The sequence below is a fragment of the Musca autumnalis genome, unplaced genomic scaffold, assembly GCF_047663935.1.
Source record: "Musca autumnalis isolate F117 unplaced genomic scaffold, ASM4766393v1 scaffold_4, whole genome shotgun sequence".
NCBI classification, from domain to species: Eukaryota; Metazoa; Arthropoda; class Insecta; order Diptera; family Muscidae; genus Musca; species Musca autumnalis.
The window spans coordinates 44,017,220-44,030,426 of record NW_027411977.1 but is presented as its reverse complement, the minus strand read 5'-3'; the positions used below and the strand labels follow the sequence as shown (position 1 = coordinate 44,030,426).

The 13,207-nt window shown below is 35.7% G+C and overlaps 2 protein-coding genes and 1 long non-coding RNA gene across 3 annotated transcripts; 2 read left to right on the top strand and 1 right to left on the bottom strand.

The window, feature by feature from the left end:
* The first annotated feature begins 4,373 nt into the window (after positions 1–4,373).
* Positions 4,374–5,513, top strand: LOC141401893 (uncharacterized). Its single transcript, XM_073982446.1, has 2 exons — positions 4,374–4,694; positions 5,189–5,513. Exons 1-2 carry the CDS (start codon positions 4,524–4,526, stop codon positions 5,423–5,425), a joined length of 408 nt encoding a protein of 135 aa, XP_073838547.1. The 5' UTR covers positions 4,374–4,523; the 3' UTR covers positions 5,426–5,513.
* A 1,121-nt stretch (positions 5,514–6,634) lies between these two features.
* On the top strand, positions 6,635–12,660 carry LOC141402670 (uncharacterized). Its single transcript, XM_073984385.1, has 5 exons — positions 6,635–7,676; positions 7,740–7,907; positions 10,846–11,063; positions 11,128–11,538; positions 12,321–12,660. The coding sequence occupies exons 1-5, from the start codon at positions 6,749–6,751 to the stop codon at positions 12,564–12,566; spliced, it is 1,971 nt and encodes a 656-aa protein (XP_073840486.1). The 5' UTR covers positions 6,635–6,748; the 3' UTR covers positions 12,567–12,660.
* LOC141402674 (uncharacterized) lies at positions 7,984–8,517 on the bottom strand. Its single transcript, XR_012412692.1, has 3 exons — positions 8,477–8,517; positions 8,290–8,313; positions 7,984–8,091 (listed from the first exon to the last, which is right to left on the bottom strand). It is a non-coding gene; the product is annotated as an uncharacterized lncRNA (long non-coding RNA).
* Positions 12,661–13,207: the final 547 nt, after the last annotated feature.

The window sequence follows — 13,207 nt, the reverse complement described above, 5'->3', positions numbered from 1 at the left end:
TAAACGATTTTCATATAAATTTTGTGTACGGGAACGCAAAATGTGTAAAAGTGGTAGAAATTGTAAAAACTTTTTAGTTCTGGAACAGAGCTACAATTTTAATTTTATGACTGATTTGGATTATTCACAGATCATCCACTGGATTAATTAAATCCTGTACACATCTTACGACATTTAGATACTAGCTTCGTTCCAGTTCTTTATTAATGATAAAAGTGTCAAAAGAGCAATCTGTTGAAAATGAGTCCATAACACACATTTTTCCAAATAGTACGGGAACGGAAAAATGGCAAAAACGTCAAAAAACTGCAACAAATGTCAAAGTCGGCGTGTCAGCCAATCGGAAGCTGGCATACATGTTGCACATTTTTGCTCGCTCAAATTTGTCGTGTAAAAAGTTTCTAAAGAGAGAGCCATTCAGCGCATGATATAAGTAAAGAGGTAGATTTAAATGAAAACAATCTATAGAACCCTTGTTTTTCCTGAATTCCTAAAACGTCAAAATTAGTAAACACAAAAGCAACAAGTGGGTTTGTTTACAATACCATTTTTGAGCATTTTATTAAAAACGCGAAAAATGAATGAAGTGTCAAGGTTTCTCCACATAATTGAGTTATGGATATGATAAAATGTGTGTTCAATGCAAAGCTGACGAATTTCATCCATACAAATGTTCTAAAAACAATTTTAAAAATCATTGAATTCGATTGTTTTTAAAATTGTTTGGCATATTATTCAAACAGCACACACACATACAGAGATTGTCTATTTTGTTTTGAAGATTTAGGAACGGTCGAAAGAAAAAAAATTAAATTGACAGAAAGCTTTAGCTAACCTTTCTTATTAAACCATGATTCAGCGCCATTTTTGTTCAAAGAGAAGTGAACATTTTTCAACTTTTTTGGTGTTCGGGAACGCATTTCGGGGAAAAATGTTCAAAATCATGGTATAAGTAAAGAGGTAGATTCAAATGAAAAAAATCTATAGAACCCTTGTTTTTCCTAAAACGTCAAAAAGCAACTAGTGGGTTTGTATTTTTGAGAATTTTATAAAAAAACGCGAAAAATGAATGAAGTGTCAAGGTTTTTCCACATAATCGAGTTGTGGATATAATAAAATGTTTGTTTCAATGCAAATCTCACCAATTTCTTCCATACAAATGGTCTAAAAACTATTTTAAAAATCATTGAATTCGATTGTTTTTAAAATTGTTTGGCATATTATTCAAACACCACACGCACATATACAGTTTGTTTATATTGTTTTGAAGTTTTAGGCATACTCGAATGAAAAAATTTAAATTGGCATAAAGCTTTGGCTAACACATGATACAATGATACAAGGTAATCTCATTTCAAAAAACCGTCCTTGAGCTGTCACATACAACCCTGTGTCGAAACAGTATACATAAATGTTGTTTTTGTTATTGCATGTCAATGACAACAAAAACAACATACTGTTTGTTTACATTCTATTTGTTCTATATTTTTGTTTTTCCAACAATAAAATGTCCACGATTTTAGAAGAAAATTGCCCAGAAAAATTGTTAGCAATGTGTACAAAAGAAAGAGATATATCGACCAATGTGTATATAACGAAATTTTGTAAAATAACTGTGTAAAAGTATATCAAAAGATTTTGGTTTTTCTGTTTCTCGGTTCAATGTGAAAAAAGTTCTCACTTTAATGTTTTCGTATTGTTAATCGGATATGTTATTGCAGAATTGTATCATGGGCTAACCTTTCTTATTAAAGGGCTGTTTACACCATATATCAATGTCATATGAGCTGTCATTTCTTTCACCCATTCGACATTCTCTATGTTTGTCAAAATTGACGTCATCCATACAACTTTCAATTTGTTCGTTCATACCTACAAGTGTTATTTTCGTATGACATAACCTATAAATATAAAAACAGCTGTTTTTGTCATTGTTTACATTTATTGTTGAGTTGCAAATTTGGGCAAATTTTAATTTTGGTTGAAGGAAAATGAATATCTAGCATGTTTGTTGTGGTAGAATAGGTTTTTGGGGTTATAGAGGCATTCATGTTTTTGCCACAAAGCAATCATTTCCAAGACTGCTTCTTTCGACCAATCGATCTGAAAATAACATTATAAACACCCTTTATTTACTTTTCTAAATATTTAAATATACATAACTTTCCATTTTCTTTTTTAAAAGATTTTGTTTTTCAATTTTTTTTTTGAGAATGCCAGAAAACTGCTGATAAATTTATGTTTACATACGAGAATGCCGTATCAAATAGAGCGCTCCCTAAATGAAAAATTTACATATGAGTTGCCAAATCATTTTGATAGATGAAAATTTTCATAGTGGTCACACTATGTGTACAACATTCGCAGGTAGAAAATTTGACATCTCATACGACATTGATAGATGGTGTAAACAACCCTTAAACCATGTTCAAAATGTGTAAAATCTTTTTAGTTCTAAAACGAAGCTACTATCTTTGGAGTATTTAAATGGCAGTCAGCTGATTTCTGTTTATGTATACTTACACAACAGCAAACAAAAATTACATGAATCTACCCATAATTGGTTTGTTCCTTTACTTTTGAAAATGGTAAAACCGGCAAAAGTAGCAAAAGTTGTGAACTGTTCTCATATGAATTGTGTGGTGTCAGAAGTAAAGGAACGCTTTTCGAGTAAAAAGTGGTAAAACTTGAAGATTCTTGCATGTAAAGGAACAGGGCTAATGTTTACAAGAAGGCGCACGACTATGTTAAGGTCTAGGTACATAAGCTGCCTCGCCTTGCTTGTTTCTGATAAAAGAATAAAAAAGAAAAGGGCAACCCAGTTCGAAATTTGCTCGCCCTTCTTTATTCTTTTATTTTTGTTATGTCAGAAATGAAGCAGGAAAGCAAGGCAATCAGGCAAGGCTGCTTATGTACCCAGGCCTTTACAATCCGCTTTGCATACCTTGGAAGGTGTCATGGTACAACAATATAAGGTAAAATAACTACTAAAACAAATACAACTCAACAACAACCACAAAGAAATTTGTTATTGTTTGTAATGCTAGTGTCACCGGTTTTTGTAAACAAAACAAGGAAGTGTCTATAAATTATTGATTTGTGTTTTGTTAGAAGAATAAAGAACAATTGAAACTTGGCAGTACTTTGTCTTTTATTCATCTACCAGAAATGACACAAAACTTTACTCAAACGTTGGATGTGTTTTCAGCTATATGCTCCCAAGAGGGCTAACAAAAAACAAATCAATAATTTATAGACACTTCCTTGTTTTGTTTACAAAAACCGGTGACACTAGCATTACAAACAATAACAAAATTCAAACGTTGGATTTGTTTAGAGCTTAACTCAAAAAAACGAGTTATGCCCCCGGCACATACGGTCCGTTGTGCGACGCGTCACACGTTAAAAACAACAATCACATGAAAAAAGTGTAAGTGATTCCAAGTTTGTTCTTGAATTTTTCATGTGGTTGTTGTAACGCAACGCTCAACGCGCCGTATGTGCAGAGGCCTTTAAGTCGCTGCACATAGGGCGAGTTGAGCGTCGCGTTACAACAACCACATGAAAAATTCAAGAACAAACTTGGTATCACAACACATTTTTTATGTGGTTGTTGTAAAGCGACGTCCAACGCGCCGTATGTGCAGAGGCCTTAAGGCAATGGGTCTCCTGTGAGCGTAAATTTACTCTTGCTCACCACCAGTTATGGCCGCTCACATACGGTCCGTCGCGTTACAACAACCACATGTAAACTTCTAGAACAAACTTGGCATAACTTACACATTTTTTTCATGTGGTTGTTGTTATTAACGCGTGACGCAACGAACAACGGACCGTATGTGCCGGGACCATTAAGGCTGCGACACATACAATCCGTTGTACGACGCGTTGAAAACAACAACCACATGAAAAATGTGTAAGTGTGCCAAGTTTGGTCTTGGAGTTTTCATGTGGTTGTTGTAACACGAAGCACAACGCGCCCTATGTGCAGAGGCCTTTAGTGTCTACACAGGTTGTGAGCAAGAGTAAATTTGCGTTCACGGAAGACCCATTGCTTTATGGCCCCGGCACATACGGTCCGTTGTGCGTCGCGCGTTACAAACAACAACCACATGAAAAAAGTGTAAGTGATGCCAAGTTTGTTGTTGAAGTTTTCATGTGGTTGTTGTATCGCGACGCTCAACGGACCGTATGTGCCGCGGCCTTAAACCAAGCTTTACGAGTAAAGCAAAAGTACATTTTATAAAAGTGCAGTCGATTTTAGAAACAAAGTGGCCACATAGCGAAGTGAACAAAGGCATATTGGTAGCACTATAAAGTGTAAGTAATGCCAAGTTTTATAAATATAAGAAATTGTTGTGCTGTTAATCACCAGTGCATGTTAATAATAAGAAGAAGATGAAAACAATTGGATTTGGCTGTCGTTTTCCTATGCTCCCTCCTCATTCCTTTCCTTTTGTGCTCCTTAATTAAAATAATTAAATCAATTAAAAATCAATCAATTAATAAAATAGCTTTCCATAATGGTAAATGCCAAAAACCCAAAACCTCCCAATAGCTTTTCAAAGAACAAAGGACCAGTAAATAAATTTAAACACAAGGGTATCTCGGGTGGAGGTACAAAGCCACAATTTAAAGGCCCACATAAAAAGCATGCTGGAAAGTTTGTGAAATCAAAGGAAGATATAAAAAGGGTAAGTAAGAAATGTATTTCCGTAAATATGTATGTTTGTTGTTGACATTTTTCCAGAAGGGAAAAGTATCAAGTTAAAAATCTGTGGAAGTACACAAGTGCTCGTGATCATTCCACGTTTCTGATACTAATACATATTAGAGGTAGTTTACACTATCTATCAATGTCATATGACACGAAATAAAAACATTCTATATCTACCCACGGAGGCAATGTGGAGACGAAATTCTATTGTATTTTTGTTGGGGTGGACGCACATAATAAATGGCGTAAGGAAAATCTCCAATATTCCACATATTAGCGAATATTTAACGACCGAAAATTTCATGTCATATGACATTTACATATAGTGTAAACTACCCCTTATTATAGAGCCTATTTGATACATTTTGGAAAGAATACCATGCATATACCAAGCATTTTGAACATGAATGCAAACGATTTCAAAATTAATTTTCAATATTATAAATCTTTTATTTTATTATTTTTATTCAGGAAAGAGCTGAACAATTTCGTCAACGTCAGGAGGCGAGAGAACAAAAACAAAAGGAATTAGAGGAACAACGTGCCAAAGCTAAAGCGGAGAAAGAAGAGAAAATTAAACAGTATAAAAAGAAACGACTCGAACGTACAAAGGCACTGAGTAAGAGAACCCAACGTGGTCAGCCACTTATGAAGGATCGTATGCAATTGCTGTTGAAACAAATTCAGGAAATGAAAAAGAATGGATGATTTTCTAGCGATTTTTTGGTAGTAATTTTTAATAGTTAATTAATTGGTTAAGTTAAATTTTTTATAATAAAATTTATTTTTAATTATATTTCTTGTGTACACTCTAATGATAAAATCTAAGGGAAAAGGGAATTTTATTTATTGACTGAATAAAACAATGACATGAGCGAACCAACATCAATACTTAATTTATTATGGCAATCATAGTGATTAGTAAAAGTAAGAGAGGAAATTGAGGAATTTGATTCAATTGAGAGGAATTGCAAATAACACAGTTGCATTGATTATGTATATGCCCACTGGTAGAAATCATACTCATGCCTAATTTTACACAGCGACAGGTGGAACTTGCTGGTATGACACTAGAGTCAGGGAACTTATAATGTCAACTGATTGTTCAGTGAGGATAAACAGGGAGAATGGCTTGATCGGTACTGGAATACATAACTAGTGGGCAATGAATTCACGCCTCAGGAAAAAAGACTTCGTCAATCACCCTGTAAGTACCGGGTGACGTCAGATATGATACGATCGCGTCCAGCCACCACCGTTTCCAATGGCCTTTTAGCTGCCTCTCATTATACCATGAACCTATAAAGATTCTTCTGGAACGTCACTATAATAAATACTTTTATTGGAGTATCTGATTGGGTGCTAGAAAGGCAGTAATTTTGTCATGTAGAGTCTAGATTATTAAAAAAGGAGAAGAGGAATGAAGTTTTATAAGAGAGGGACTATGCAGTGGCCGATTTAACCTCCCAAATAGCTGTAAACTCCAATAAAGAACATTTAATTATTGTTTAGTGTCAACGTGTCGGGATGTTTTTTGATCTGTAAAGAAAAAACAAAGTTACAACAAACAACGTCTATTTTACTATACAAAGGAGAAGAGGACTAAGTTGACTTTTCAAATACCTGTTTTCCTCAATAACGTCACAATGTTTGAGACCGTTAAGATTTCTACCCTCATACGAGGAAAAAAGACTTATTTCGAATGAAACTCCCCCGTGAGTTTTTTCACTCTCCCCTTTAAGTGAAACGGCAGAGGGACAAAATTCACGGAGAGTTTTCATTCAGAATAACCCCCAAAATGTCTGATTACTTTATCTACTCGATGCTGCATGATTATGTACATACTTTGCCAGAACTTCTACTTGTTCTAAATTTAATTTCACAGGAACCTTTACAACTTTCTTCAAATTGAAATTACTTTCACATTCCAATAAAATTTCAAACAGTTCAGAGAAAATTCTCCACACAAATTTAAATTAAATTTTATTTTACTAAATTCGCCAGAAAACGTATTGATCTTTAAAAACAAAAATGGCGCAAAATTTCCTGTACATGTTTGAATTTGTGGTCGATGATTTGTTGGTAACTCGACCCAACTATTGCGCTCCCGAAGAGTATCCGACATGCTGTGAGGTTTCGTTTCGTAATAGCGTCTTTGTTTCAATCTGTGATCGTGAATATGGTCATTGTGTTGACCCGAATGCATCGAAATGTGGAAAATGTTGCCTCTTTTCGCTGGAGAGTCCCATACAGGATGCGGATCGTTTGATGGTGCACGTTTACAAGAAGCGAACGGATAAGTGTAAATTCCTTATAGGATGTACAGATATGCCAATACGTGGCCTTTTCGATAAAGTAATGGAAAGTTTTGAAATTGAAAATCCCAACTGGGAAGATGGTTTGCGAAAACACCTTCAAACAATGCCTCAGGCGGGGGTGCCACCAAAATGTCCCGCCATTGTGGACAATGATTGCAATGAGGATAGTATGGGCAGAAAGGAACAGTTGTGTCCCACATCGGAATTAACCAAACGTTTATTGCCATTGTTTAATTTGAATGGTTGTCAGACGGGAAATATTGTTATGATCATAAGGTTGGTGGCAAATGGACCAACAATTGTTTCTTCATTCCCCTTTTCTCGGATATGCAACTCGGGATGTAATAAAGGGTGTAATAATGAAGCGGAGACTGGACGCTGTGGTGGTGGTGCCAATGAGGGTAGTAGTTTCCCTGACACATCACGTTATGAGGGTGGTGAAGACAGCAGTCCTCTGGAAGAGAATAGTAAACAATGCAGCAAAGCTGCTCGTAAACCCTATCAGAGTCCCTGTAATGGTTGTCCTGCCTTAGATGATCCCTGTTTTACCCCCGAAAAGAAACAAATTTGCCAACGTTATTTTGCCTGCAATACCGACAAGGGTTGTCCATGTGATGAAGTGGAAGATGAATGTGCCAGGGGTAAATGAAATTAAAAAGGTATTAAAGAAGAAGATGAAACAAATTTTTTATTTTAAATAATAGCCCCTAAATGTAAGGAACAAAAATGTCATCTCCAAAAATGTAGCGGAGCATCATCATGTGGTGCTCAGCGCAGAGCCCAGGAATCAACGACCAATAAAGGAGGCTGCAAAAATCAAGCAACTGGTGGTAATTGTTCTTGTGATGAGTGCGCCAATGCATGTGAGGCAGGTAAGCTATATACATACATATGTATAATAAATTGAGAATCTAATTATATAATGGATCCTACCCTTAACGTCATCTCCTTGATTCTCAGTTGTGAAGAAGATTGAAGTCTACAATAGTTTTTGATATACATACATAAACTAAATTAGAAAACGATTGATATATCCCGAATCGGTCCGCTAAAAAGCTAAATACTTTCCATCCGCTGAGTTTCGTTTTACGCGGCCCTAAAGCCCTAAAACATCCTACGTTTCAGAAAAGTTGGGCGTCAGTTCTGATAAAAGAGTTATATGTTGCCCTTGTTATTTTATTCTTTTATCAGAATTGACGCCCAACTTTACTGAAACGTTGGATGTGTTTACGGCAGCGTAAAACGACACTCAACTTTGGAAAAGCCTCAGCACTTAAGCTGAAAACAAATCCAATATTTGAGCAAAGGTTTGTGTCATTTCTGGTAGAAGAATAAAAGACAAAGTGCTGCCAAGTTTCAATTTTTCTTTATTCTTCTATTAGAAATGACACAAAAATTTTCTCGAAAGTTGGATGTGTTTTTTTAGCTTAAAGAATAGTACACATTGACAAGCAAAACTGACAGTCAACGAGGTCTATTTCGTGAATATCAAAGCCTAACTGAAAATTTTCTTTTGTAATCTCTAAATTATGCCATATATAATGTATTTCAAACGTTTTTAGCTAAGTCCCGGTCCACACTAGCGTGAATTTCATTAAGAAATTTCATGAAATTAGGTGTTCTTAAATCGAATTCCCCACAACAGCAATTTTATGATTTTACTTTACTATGGAGATCGATCTAGAGACGCATAATTTCATGCAATTTTTTCAATGAAATCAATCTAGTGTGGACCGGGACTAAATAAAATTTGTTATTTTCCGGAAAATTGTCCTAAAAGTACGTTGACTGTCAGTTTTCAATGATAGTGTGTATTCCCCTTAAGGCCGCGGCACATGCAGTACATTAAGGTAGAAACACAATGAAATACGCCGCTTTTTCACGCTCAGTTTCATGTAAAAGACTAAAGGCCAAGTACTACCTAATTCAAATGAATAAGGCAGCATTGGCCTTTAATCTTTTACATGAAACTGAGGGTGGAAAAAGCGGCATATTTCATTCTGTTCACACCTTTAAAGCTGAAAACAGATCCAACGTTTGAGTGAAGGTTCGTTTCATTTCTTGTAGATGAATAAAATAAAAAATGCTGCCAAGTTTCAAATTTTCTTTTTTCTTCTACCAGTAATGACACATGATTTTCATATAAATTTTGTGTACGGGAACGTCAAATGTGTAAAAGTGGGAAAAATTGTAAAAACTTTTTAGTTCTGGAACAGAGCTAAAACTTTACTCAAACGTTTGATGTGTTTTCAGCTTAAGGGTCGCGTTACAAGAACCATATGAAAACTTAAAGATCAAACTAGACATCACTTACACATTTTTCCTGTGGTTGTTGTTTTCAACACCCAACGCGTCGCGGAACGGACCGTCTGTATTTGGCACCTTAATGGCCGTTGTGCGTCGCGTCACGCGATAATAACAACCACATAAAATATATGTAAGTGGTGCCAAGTTTGGTTTTGAAATTTTCATGTGGTTGTTGTAAAGCGACACTTAACGGACTGTATGTGCATAGCCCTTTATTGATACTTAATTTTTACATCGAGAACATGTTAAGAGCTCGGCGCATACGGTCCGTTGAGTGACGCGATTACAAGAAGTTACTGACCTGGTACAAATTGTTGAGTAAACGAACACACCTAAGGTGTTACATCAAATCATACCAAACGTCAAATTTGATCACAATAATGCATTACTGTGAATTGCTTGTTTACATTTTGTATGAGATTTTATTCACAATAATACATTTTGACAACTACATAGTCAGCTGCTTTTGGCGCTGTACCTTATTGTTGTGCCATGGTCCGTTGTGAAGGCCGCTGCACATGCGACGCGTTGAGCGTTGCGTTACAACAATCACATGCAAACTTCAGGAACAAACTTGGCATCACTTACACATTTTTCATATGGTTGTTGTTTTCAACGCGCAACGCGTCGCACAACGGACCGTATGTGCCGGGGCCAACAGTCTGTTGCGAGTCGCGTTAAAAACAACAACCACATGAAAAATGTGTAAGTGATGCCAAGTTTGTTATTGAAGTTTTCATGTGGTTGTTGTAACGCGACGCTCAACGGACCGTATGTGGCGAGCGCTTAACACAACGGACCGTATGTATGTATTTGGCTCGTTGAGCGTCACGTTACAACAACTGCATGAAATCTTCAACAACAAAATTAGCACTACATACACTTTTTTTCTTGTGGTTTTTGTTTTTAACGCTTGACGCGATGCATAACGGACCGTATGTGCCGGGGCCATTAAGCGCTGCACATACGGCGCGTTGAGCGTTGCGTTACTATAACCACATGAAAACTTCAATAACAAACTTGGCATCACTTACACATTATTCATGTGGTTGTTGTTTTCAACGCGCAACGCGTCTCACAACGGACCGTATGTATTTGGCCCATTAGGTGGTTCTTCAGGTCAACTTTCTTCCAATAAAGGACAAACCACAATCGGTTATTGAGCGTCACAGTACACCGATAACGATTGTGACTGGCCCCTCCTTGATGCTTCAATTTTTCTAATTACTGTCCCTCTTTCTTAAACTTTACAGCCAAATCAAAGGCCTTGCGGAAATTGCGTTATTTATTACAAAAATATAGTGGCGAAATTTAGTAAAACTTTCAGAATAAACAATTTAGGACAAGACAAACAAAATTTTTTGCACACCGAATTACAAATTTAAATTAAAGCAAAAATCAAAAATTTTCATCATTGGTTACACATTTCCATGAAAGGGTATGTTCCATTAAAATTTCCTCTTCAAACCCTAGAATAGAATAACTAATTTCATTCTCTTTCAGATGACGATCCCTGTGATCCTTGTAATGTTTGCACGCAACCATGCTTTGTAACACCACGAAAACCTGAACCATCACCCGATGCATACGATGAATTTGAAGCCTGTCTCAATGGCAGTGGTTTGGTGATACGTGTCCTAAAGGACAGCCATTGTGTTGAGAATATTTGTGATGGTACGGAAAACTTTCAAGATGATCATTCCAGTGATGATTGTGAAAAGGTTTGTATATTTACTCCCTTAATACTTTCTCCAAACATCTTATACATTTTGTCTTCGTTTGTAGTCCAATCAGCCGAACTCTTCTTGTAATGTAGACACACTTTTGGAACGCAGCTCATTTGCTCGTAATCACATAAAACGTCGCACCGGTGGCCATATTATCAATCATCCCAAATTACCTAAGATACGTGCCAACATCAAATATTCTGGTAATGATGACTGCTGTCCTCCGACTGGGGGCGATAACTATCATGTACCATATTCGAAAATTAAGCAATTTTGTAATGATCAACGCAATAAAATTGAAAGTTATCGTAGTCGCCGCAGTCGTTCACGTGGTGGTGGTGATTGTTGTCCTGTATGCCCTCCATTGCATCCAAATGATAATAAACATTGTTGCGTCCAGGTGGATCGTGATGATATTCGCAATGCCATGAAGGGCATTGATTATGATATGCGTAAAAAGGGAATTGAGGTGAGTTTTTAAATAAAATAAAATTTTGAAACAGTAGATTACAATGCGGTAAGTACACTCCCAGCAAACACATACAGTCGAAATCTCTTATAACGTCATCGTTTATAATGAAATATAGGTTTATACTTAACTTATAACCCTTAGTAAAGGGTGAGCTATAGCCCACACAAATAAATATCATTTGTAGCGTAAAAATGCAGCGTCAGCTTTCTAGATTCCCCTTTTTACGCATTCTTCTGAATCCCCACTTTTGAAAATTAAACTCCTAAGGTAGACAAGTTGTGAATATTTGCCATTCCCTGCGTGGCAGTTAAAACCAATTAAATATATTTTTTGTATCAATCCTCTTACGAGATGTATAACATGGTTCAGAGTTCCATCGAAAATAGCTGATCTAAAGCAATTCTTATAATATGACGCGTGTCTAGTAAATTACAGCAAACATTTATCATATTTATCGCAAAATGCAATACCGTTTAAAAAATTTAAGGCCATATTACAAAATGACTTCGAATGTCTGAAATTTCGATACACAAACTGTAATAAGCGTATTATTTGGTAATTTATTATAGACATCAACTGTGTTTCATCATTTTGAGTGATTTATTAGCAATGATTTATAATAATAAGCCGACAATCGACAAAATGAACTCCCGCAAAGATCAACACCGAAAAGTGAATGCATTTTTTGTATTTACTTTTGAAAATTAGTTTTTATTACTAACTCCCTGTGCATTGAATATTCCATAAGATTTTGATTTGTTTTCTTTATTAAAAACTAGGTTTGTTATAAAACCTGTGATGAATCTGACACGGATGTTTTCTTGGTGAAGTTGGGTAGCAAACAAAAATGCCAACATAAAAAGAACAACATTGAGATTGAATTGAAGACACCCAAACAACCAATTGTGTTGCCAAATCGAAGGGTAACAACTGAGACACAAATCGATGAGGTTGAATTGGATGCAGCATTGTCGGGCGTTTGTAAGGGCAAGAAAAAAGGAAAGAAGGGTAAAGGCAAGAAATGATATGGACAAAATGTAAATGTTATAGTACACTACACATGGATTTAAATGGAAAGCTGTAATAACTTTTTAATAAAAAAACCATGTGTAACCTGAATCTACCAGAGTTTATAATTTTCAAATAATAATAGAGTTTAAAATGCATAAAATAATATACAAATAGAAAAGATGGGGGATTTGTGAAGCATCTCATCATCGTGGTCAATTAAAATGGTTTTGTACTTTTTTTTAACACTAACATTCTTGTAGTAGTTTGTATTTTTAGAATATTGCAAAGTAAAAAAAAAATGTTTTAGAAAAAAGTTCCAAAACAATTAGAAGAGGCGGTATAATTTATTTCACAAGACAGGTGTATATTTACTCATTGGTACATTGTGCCATAACTAAAGTTAATCTTGGAAAAAATCAATTTTACACATCACACACACCATGTTCCAATACTGCAAATGACTGTGAAGGTCATTGTGGTAACTAAAACAAAAATAACGAACGTCCAGTTGCATGCTTGTGGTAGAGTGTTGCACACGTTTCCATAACATTTAGATTAATGGTTTGTTTCAAGTTGTGGCCACAAAGCAATACAAAGAAGCACAACATCTTACCGAAGATGTGCTCACTTCGTAAAGAATTTATTTACTATGGCT

Bases quoted from the DNA above. Each gene is read 5' to 3' on its own strand.
- LOC141401893 (XM_073982446.1), top strand. From the start codon at position 4,524: ATGGTAAATGCCAAAAACCCAAAACCTCCCAATAGCTTTTCAAAGAAC. The intron at 4,695-5,188 runs GTAAGTAAGAAA...ATTTTTATTCAG, and splicing joins CAAAGGAAGATATAAAAAGG to GAAAGAGCTGAACAATTTCG.
- LOC141402670 (XM_073984385.1), top strand. From the start codon at position 6,749: ATGGCGCAAAATTTCCTGTACATGTTTGAATTTGTGGTCGATGATTTG. The intron at 11,064-11,127 runs GTTTGTATATTT...CTTCGTTTGTAG, and splicing joins CCAGTGATGATTGTGAAAAG to TCCAATCAGCCGAACTCTTC. The intron at 11,539-12,320 runs GTGAGTTTTTAA...ATTAAAAACTAG, and splicing joins TGCGTAAAAAGGGAATTGAG to GTTTGTTATAAAACCTGTGA.